This window comes from Thamnophis elegans, chromosome 15 (genome assembly GCF_009769535.1).
Source record: "Thamnophis elegans isolate rThaEle1 chromosome 15, rThaEle1.pri, whole genome shotgun sequence".
NCBI classification, from domain to species: domain Eukaryota; kingdom Metazoa; phylum Chordata; class Lepidosauria; order Squamata; family Colubridae; genus Thamnophis; species Thamnophis elegans.
In genome coordinates, this window is record NC_045555.1 from 1955923 (window position 1) to 1965278 (window position 9356).

The 9356-nt window shown below is 43.7% G+C and overlaps 1 protein-coding gene across 1 annotated transcript; it reads left to right on the top strand.

Annotated features, from left to right (window-relative positions):
• Nucleotides 1-1496: 1496 nt before the first annotated feature.
• Nucleotides 1497-4064, top strand: LOC116518666 (transcription factor HES-5-like). Its single transcript, XM_032232181.1, has 3 exons — nucleotides 1497-1520; nucleotides 2734-2914; nucleotides 3820-4064. The coding sequence occupies exons 1-3, from the start codon at nucleotides 1497-1499 to the stop codon at nucleotides 4062-4064; spliced, it is 450 nt and encodes a 149-aa protein (XP_032088072.1).
• The last annotated feature ends 5292 nt before the right edge of the window (nucleotides 4065-9356 follow it).

Here is a 9356-nt window from a genome sequence, read left to right on the forward strand (position 1 = left end):
ATTGGACGCGCTTTGATCTGCCCCGCGCGCGCCGTCCCTTTAAAACATGGTTTTATGACCTTTTTTAAAAAAAAGAGGCGTGGACTTCAATTCCCAGAATTCCCCAGGCTGGGGGGGATTCTGGGAGTTGAAGTCCACGCTTCTGAGTAGAATAGAATAGAATAGAGAATAGGAATAGGAATAGAATAGAATAGAATAGAACAGAATAGAACAGAATAGAAAATAGAATAGAATAAAAGGCAGGATAGATAGAATAATAGAATAATAATGGAATGGAATGGAATAGTATAAATTTTATGATCTTTCTTATTCTATGCTATCTATATTTTATTATCTATTCTATTCTATTCTGCATTCTATTCTATTCTGCATTCTGTTCTATTCTGCATTCTGTTCTATTCTAGTTCCAATTCTAATTCTGTTCCATATTTCTATTCTATTCTTATTCTAATTCTAATTAAATTCTAATTCTATGCTTTCTATTCTATTCTATATTAAAATATAGAATATAGAAATAAATAGCATAGAATTAGAATTTTGAATTAGAATAAGAATTATTCATTCTATTCTATTCTGCATTCTATTCTATTCTAAAACTTTCTATTCTATATTTCTATTCTATTCTTATTCTAATTCTTTCTAATTCTATGCTATTTCTATCCTATCCTATTCTGTTTTTTATTTTTCTATTCTATTCTATTCTATTCATTTCTATATTCTATATTCTATATTCTATTCTAGTCCTATATTCTATATTCTATATTCCATATTCCATATTCCATTCTAGTCCTATATTCTATATTCTATATTCTATATTCTATATTCTATATTCTATATTCTATATCTATATTCTATATTCTACATTCTATATTCTACATTCTACATTCTGTTCTATCCCCTTCTATTCTATCTACTGGTTTATTAATACTTGGTATAAACAAATTGATCAGGTAATACACTGTTGATCAAGCACTCATGTATTTTAAAGACGAAAAAATGCATAAATAAAATCCCCCCCCCCAAAAAAGAAGAAGAAAAAGAAGGAATGCTAGTGATCCCAGATCTAGGGGGGGGGGGGGCTGCTTGGCCAAGAGGGATTGGGAGTAGAGATTTGATTTTTCCCAGAGATTCTGGCACTTTGGGTCAGGGGGGCTTAGTCTCCCACCCCCAGAGGCAGAAGGTAACTCTCTCCCCCCCCCCACAAGGCATTGAAAATCAGTCAAGCGTGGGTTGAAACGGTGCCTCCCCTCCGCCTCCCCACCACGAGCCAGGATTGGCCGGGCGATGTGGGAAATGCCAACTCGTGTGAAACTCACGGCGTTTCCCCAGCCGAGGATGGGTATAAATAGAGGGATGGGACTTGGGAGCTCCCATCCAGCTGGCCTCTGACAGGCTGCCCTTCTGCTCTTCTCTCTTTGGCTCCCTCCTTGCCAACCGACCTGAGAAATGGCCCCCGCTGGCAATGCCCGATGCCACTTTAACCTGGACGGGGAGAAATGCTGGCCAAGGAAAAAAACAAGGTAATTTGGGGTCCTCCCTGGAGGTTTTGTAAAGAAGACGGGAGGGCTGTTTGTCTGGAATGGTAGGGGGTTTTCCTGCTGGGCAAGAGAGGGTTGGACTAGAAGGCCTCCAAGGTCCCCTTCCAGCTCTCTTCTGATTGAGTGAAACAGCCTAGGGTCTCCTGCTTGAGGGGGGTGGACTAGAAGACCTCCAAGGTCCCTTCTGGCTCTATTCTGGATTGATTGGAATTGTCTAAGGTCTCCTGCTTGAGCAAGGGGTAGACTAGAAGATCTCCAACGTCCCTTCCGGCTCTATTCTGATTGATTGGTTGACTTTTTTTTTTAAAAAGCCATGGGGGTTGGACTAGAAGCCTCCAAGGTCCCTTCCGACTCTTGTTATTCTGTAATTCTGTTAACATCTGGGTCTCTGCCCCAGGGATTCCTGGCTGGTTGTTCATCCAGGATGATGGCTCTCAGCAAGTTAATACATAAATTAAAATAATATCAGAACAGGATACGATTCAGATGCAGTTCTTTGAACAGAGGCAGGCAGCGAAATGGGAACAGGCAGGGAAGAAAGGAAGGAAGGAGGAAGGAAGAAGGAAGGAAGGAAGGAAGGAAGGTTCTGCAAGGGGAAAAAATTGTCCACTTCGACCTCTTTAGGGAAGGATGTTTGCCAGTAGAATCATGGAACGGAAGGCACCTCAGAGGTCATCCAATCTCACCCCCCTGCCAGATACAGCTTGGCACTATTATCCTCTGTTTGAAGGCCTCCTCTAAATAAAAAAAAACAGAAAAATATAAACTTGATTGCAGGAAACAGTATTTTTTTAAAGGGAAAAGTCCCCTTCCTTCCTTAAAATCTCACGACTGTTGCTTCTTTCGTGTTTAGCTGAGGTTTTAATAGTTTTTTCCCTTCCTTCCTTCCCTTCTATTTTTTATCTTATCTTCTCCTCTCCTTTAATTCCTTCTCTTCTAATTCCTTCTCTTCTCTCTTCTAATTCCTTCTCTCTCTCTTCTAATTCTTTCTCTTCCTTCTAATTCCTTCTATCTTCTTCTTTCTCCTTTAATTCCTTCTCTTCTCAATTCCTTTCCTTCTCTCCTCTCCTCCTCTAATTCCTTCTCTTGTCTTCTAATTCTTCTCTTCTCCTCTTCTCTCTCTAATTCCTTCTCTTCTCTCCTTCTCCTTTAATCCCTTCTCTTCTCTCCTCCTCTCCTCTCTTCTTTCTCACAGCTAAGGAAACCGGTGGTGGAGAAAATGCGCCGCGACCGGATTAACAGCAGCATCGAGCAGCTGAAAGTTTTGCTGGAGAGGGAATTCCAGTGCCACCAACCCAATACCAAGTTGGAGAAAGCTGACATTTTAGAAACGGCTGTCAGCTATCTGAAGAAACAGCATCAGATGCAGGAATCAGGTAAATGCAAAATTAAGATGGACATCGAAGGGGGGGGGGGGATTATAAAATCCCAATTTTATTCTTTCCCACAGTCTTGTAGGAAACAAGATAGAGTGGGGGGGAAGTGGGCAAATCAATTTAATAAATAATAACAATAATTCCTGGCCAGGAAATGAGAGCTTTTTTTGTGCTTCAAAGTTTGGAAATGTTTCTTTTTGAGGTTCATTGATTGACAGACATAGCAAACCAAGAAAGGTGTTTGCAAAGAATGACAGCTTCCCAGGCCACAATCAATCCTCCTTCGTTCCTGCCTACCTTGCAAAGGTGTTGGGAACAACCCCGGGGCCAAATTATGGCCTCTTTCTTTGGCGCAAATCACCCTCTTCTTTGAAAGACCCCCATAATCCCTCGCAGGGCGCAATCTTGAGCAACTGAATGGAGCGGAAATGCTTCCTGGCCAGATGCCCTTCCCGTCACCAGAACAGAGTTTTTTTTTATTCAGCAGATATATCCTCATTGTGCCGAGAGAGAGAGGAATACCTGCCTCTACCAACCATGTTTTCCCCAAAATAAGACCTCCACGGATAATAAGCCCATCGGGCTTTGGAGCGCATGTGCTAAAATAAGCCCTCCCCTGAAAATATTGCAACACGTCAAGCAGCCATGAGGTGACCACTCCCCGAAAATAAGGCCCAGTGGATTATTTCAGGGGTCAAAAGAAAATAAGATCCTGTCTTATTTTCGGGAAAACACGGTAGGATCGAACTCAAGCCTCCCTGATGGGTGAGGCAAGCACTCCGCCTCTTAGGCCGTCGTGCCACTCCTTGGAGAAAATGGTGACGAATGTAACGGAGCATATTTGCAAAACGTTTCTCGCTTTCAAGCTCGAGAAAAACTAACCGTGGTTCCATCTTTTTTTCTAGGAGTGAAAAACCCCGAATTCGATTTCCACACGGGTTACCTGCGCTGCTTAAGGGAAGCCTTCTGCTTCCTCTCCTTCTGCCAGACCAAGAAGGAGACCCAGGCCCGACTGATCAAACATTTCTGCAAAATCCACACCATCTCCGATGCCACCTTCTCCCTCCTCTCGTCTCCTGCGCCCAAGAAGCCGTCCGCCGCCAAGAAGCCCACCCCACCAGCCGCAGCCTTCATCTGGAGACCGTGGTAGAGCTGGTGGCTGACCCCTTGAAGACCCCCCGGAAGAGGTCATTGGAAAGGCCCACTCGCCCCATCCGTGGATTTCCAACCAGGAGAAGAATTAGGGGGATGGGGATCCTCCCCGTGTTGGGGAAGGGGGGTAAAAGAGAACCCCTTCTCTTCTTGCCATTTTTTTCCTTCATAATGAAGGCATGAGTTTTGCAGGAACACAGAGAGAGAGACAATTATAAAGACCCCAGGCTGTATCAAACCCAGTGGGTTAGGGGCTGGGGCTTCGTTGTCCAATCGGGGAGCTGCTTTGCAAAGGGGAGTGGGGCCCGGAAGGCTGTGGGAATCCTCTGGGAATGCGATGTCCTTTGGAAAGAAGGGGGCTTTGGGGTGGGGAGGCTTTAAAAGGAGTAGTTTGTATCAAAAAAAAGTTGACACTCTTCATTTCCTTCCTTCATTCTCTTCCATCTTTTCTTCCATCCCTCTCTCCCTTGCTTCTCTTCCTTTTTGTTTCTTCTTTTATTCCTTTTCTTTCTGTCCTTCCTCTATCCCTCTGCCTTCTCCTTCCTTTCTCCTGTCCTACTTTCCTTCCTTCCCTCCCTTTCCTTCCCAGCTTCCTTCCTCGCCTCCTTCCCCTTTCTCCTGCCTTCTCCTTCCTTCCTTTCGCTCTTGCTTTCTCCTTCCCTTCCTCTCCTGCTTTCTCCTTCCTTCTTTTCTTCCTTCCTTTCCTCCCTCCCTCTTTCCTTCCCTGCTTCATTCCTTTCCTCCTTCCCCCTTTCTCCACCTTCTCCTCCCTCCCTCTCCCTCTCCCTTCCTTCCTTCCCCTCCCTCCCCCTAACCCTCCCCTCTTCCCATTTTTAAGGAACTCCTGGTCCTGCAAATTCCGTACTCCCTTGGGAGGTGGACTTTATAAAGTTTCTTTCATTTTTGTCAGAAATCTGCTCGCCTTTTGTGAAGGCTCTGCCGTTTATGTATCTTTAATAAGGAGAAAAGTATATCGTGGATTATACCACAATTTACTGGCTGGAAGTAACCGGCCAGAAAACTTTGTAACAATAGAGGATGCTTTCAGATTATTGCTGTGGTTTTAATTCCTCTGATGCCAATTAAATATATGTATACATAAAGAATATATATATATATATGTTTACACAACATGCGTGCGTTGTTTTCCTCTCTTCCTTTCGGATTCCAGAATAGTACATCCAACCAATGCAAAAACACAAAGGATCTTTGGAATGGAAGTGTGAGGGGGGGGGGGTTGGTTTTGGGGGTAGACTGCTTCTGTAAATGGCAGTTCCATTGCTGGAGCAAAGCCATTCTGTTTTTTATTTCTTGCAAAGGGGGAGGGGCCACCTAAGATGTCGACTTACAATGACATCAGTTCACACCGGGTCCCCCCCCCAAAAAAATTCCCTAATCTTGAAAATCTTGGTTTTTTTTAAAAGCAATTCTAGCTATCCAGTTGGATGTAAGGTTATAGAAATCCAGATAGTTAACAGCAATCGTTTGCTGAGCTTTATTTCCAGCTTGTGATCTGGTTGTTGACTTTAAAATATTGAAATTACTTCTTATTCCGTTCTTGGGAGGTGCCAAAAACATCCCCTTCCTTGTTCCCCGCCCCCCCCACCCCAAAAATTCTGTGTTATGGGGCAGCTAAGGGGTTCCCAGCTAAATGGCGGAATGAAGAATCATGGATACAATCAGATTTTGGGATTAGAAATTCACAAAGTTCAATGATAGAATCCCTGAACCATCACAACGGGGGTGGGGGGGAGGCTTGGAGATCATCTAGCCCAACCCACTGGCAATTCCTCCAGCAGCAATCTGGGAATAGCAACTGGCTGGGAGGCGTGATTAAGATCCACATCCAAGCCAGGATTTTCACAGGAATCAAGAAACCTTTTTAATGATATCAACCCATTTCTTCCCCAAAGACAGCCAACACAGTTCTAGGCTGCATAAACAGAAAGATAGAATCAAGATGACATGAAGTGTTGATACCACTTTACAAGGCCTTGGTAAGGCCACACTTGGAATACGGCATCCAGTTTTGGTCGCCACGATGTAGAAAGATGTGGAGACTCTAGAAAGAGTGCAGAGAAGAGCAACAAAGAGGATTAGGGGGCTGGAGGCTAAAACATAGGAAGAACGGTTTGCAGGAACTGGGTATGTCTAGTTGAATGAAAAAGAAGGACTAGGGGGAGGGCACAGGATAGCAGTCTTCCAATATCTCAGGGGCTGCCCAAAGAAGAGGGAGTCAAACTATTCTCCAAGCACCTGAGGGCAGAACAAGAAGCAATGGGTGGAAACTAATCAAGAAGAGAAGCAACTTAGAACTAGGAGGATTTCCTGACAGTGAGAACAATTAATCGGGGAACAGAAGTTGCCTCCAGCAGTTGTGAATACCCCAACACTGGAAGTTTTTAAGTAGATGTTGGATAACCATTTGTCCAAAGTAGTATAGGGTTTCCTACCTAGGCAGGGGGGTTGGACTAGAAGACCTCCAAGGTCCCTTCCAACTCTGTTATTCTATTTTATTCTATTTCTGAATTGACCAATATGGTTTATTAAATTACCAAATAACAGCAGGGCAGGCTGAAAAACAGACTACGATGCACCAAATTAATTAATCCTTGCAAATTTAAGGGTGCTAAGGCGTATTATTAACCCGTTTTAAGTTACTATGCCTTAGCATGAACACTTTTAACCATTTTTAAGAAATATGGACTTCAATTCCCAGAATTCCCCATGCCGGCTGGGGAATTCTGGGAGTTGTAGTCCCACCCATCTTAAAATTGTTAAGGTCAAGAAATACTATTAAGGGAAGGGCATTGCTTAGATTATTCCCGCTGAGTTTAAGAGGCAAAGTGAAATGAAAATGCCTCCTCAATTAAGTGTGTTGCATTAAAATGTTTATTATTACTACTTTGCACCTCTCATTCCCTCTAAGCATTTTTTCTGTAATTTGGGCCAGGGACTTCAAGGAAGTAATCCCTGAATCTGAAATAGGCGGGGTTCCTGGAGGCCATCTAGCCCAGCCCCCTGCCCAGAGTAGGAATCCCAATTCAAGGAAGGAATCATTGAAGGATGGATTGGGAGAGAACTCAGAGGTCATCTAGTCCAACCCACTATCGCATCCCTGACCAATGGCCATCCAAGCTCTGATAGACTCTTCCAGCCAATAGCAGCATAGGGTGCCCTAAATACAAACCTCAAAAAGAGATTTGAGGAACCCACGGGTGCTAATTCCACCTCTGGGAAGGTGACTTTGGCTTCATTTTTTCAACCTCTCCTACCTCGTAGGGTTGACGTGAAGCTAAATTAGAGGGAGATCTCCCCCAAGGATCCACCTTGTGCTGGGGGGTGGCGAGATGGAGGCAAAAATGTTTTAAAAATAATGTAGAGAAGAAGGGAAGGAGAAGGAGAAGGAGAAAGGGAAGGGAAGGAAAAGGAAGAAGGAAAGGGAAGGAAAGTAGGAAGGAGAGGGACAGAGGTGAATAGGAAAGGAAAAGAAGGAAGGAAAGGAAAAGAGGGAAGAAAGAAGGGAAGGAAAAGAAGGAAAGAAGGGAAAGGAAAGAAGGAAGAGAAAGAAGGAAGGAAAGGAAAGGAGGGAAGAAGAAGGGAAGGAAAAGGAAAGAAAGAAAGGAAAAGAAGGAAAAGAAAAGAAGGAAGGAAAGGAAAGGAGGGAAGAAGGAAGGGAAGGAAATGAAAAGAAGGAAGGAAAGGAAGGAAGGAAAGGAAAGGAGGGAAAGAAAGAAGGGAAGGGAGGAAAGAAGGAAGGAAGGAAGGAGGGAAGAAAGAAGGGAAGGGAAAAGAAGAAAGAAAGGAAAGGAAAAGAAGGAAGAGAAAAGAAGGAAGGAAAGGAAAGGAGGGAAGAAAGAAGGGAAGGAAAAGGAAAGAAAGGGAAAGGAAAGAAGGAAAAGAAAAGAAGGAAGGAAAGGAAAGGAGGGAAGAAGGAAGGGAAGGAAATGAAAAGAAGGAAGGAAAGAAGGAAGGAAAGGAAAGGAGGGAAGAAAGAAGGGAAAGGGAAGGAAAAGAAGGAAGGAAGGGAAAGGAGGGAAGAAAGAAGGGAAGGGAAAAGAAGGAAAGAAAGGAAAGGAAAAGAAGGAAAAGAACGAAGGAAGGAAAGGAAAGGAGGGAAGAAGGAAGGGAAGGAAATGAAAAGAAGGAAGGAAAGGAAGGAAGGAAAGGAAAGGAGGGAAGAAAGAAGGGAAGGGAAAGGAACAGAAGGAAGGAAGGAAAGGAGGGAAGAAAGAAGGGAAGGGAAAAGAGGAAAGAAAGGAAAGGAAAAGAAGAAGAGAAAAGAAGGAAGGAAAGGAAAGGAGGGAAGAAAGAAGGGGAAGGAAAAGGAAAGAAAGGAAAGGAAAGAAGGTGAAAGAAAAGAAGGAAGGAAAGGAAAGGAGGGAAAGAAGGAAAGGGAAGGAAATGAAAAGAAGGAAGGAAAGGAAGGAAGGAAGGAAAGGAGGGAAGAAAGAAGGGAAGGGAAGGAAAAGAAGGAAGGAAGGGAAAGGAGGGAAGAAAGAAGGGAAGGGAAAAGAAGGAAAGAAAGGAAAGGAAAAGAAGGAAAAGAAAAGAAGGAAGGAAAGGAAAGGAAGGAGGGAAGAAGGAAGGGAAGGAAAGGAAAAGAAGGAAGGAAAGGAAGGAAAGGAAAGGAGGGAAGAAGGAAGGGAAGGAAAGGAAAAGAAGGAAAAGAAAGGAAAAAAAAGGAAGGAAGGGAAAGGAGGAAGAAAGAAGGTAAGGGAAAGTAGGAAAGAAGGAAAGGAAAAGAAGGAAAAGAAAGAAGGAAGGAAGGAAAGGAGGGAAGAGAAGGAAAGAAAGGAAGGAAGGAAGGAAGGAAGGAAAGGAAAGTGAGGGAAGGAAAGGAAGGGAAGGGAAGGAAAGAAGAAAAGAAAGGAAAAAAAGGAAGGAAGGGAAGAGGAAGAAAGAAGGGAAGGGAAAAGAAGGAAAGAAAGGAAAGGAAAGAAGGAAAAGAAAAGAAGGAAGGAAGGAAGGAAAGGAGGGAAGAAGGAAGGGAAGGAAGAAAGAAGGAAGGAAAGGAAGGAAAGCAAAGGAGGGAAGAAGAAGGGAAGGAAAGAAAAGGAGGAAGGAAAGGAAAATTAAATTGATAAAAAACAAGATGGATAAGACAAGACACAGAATTCTCTAAAACTACGCCGGAACCTCAGAAACTGAGGGTTTCCCCCTGTTTGCAATGCAAATCCCATCATCCTTGCCCCGGCCCCCTCAGACCGATGGGAGCGGGAATCCAAATCACCCACTACGTTGGCTTTACGCCCTGTCTTATTTTATTCTCAATGCCTTTAGCCGCAGC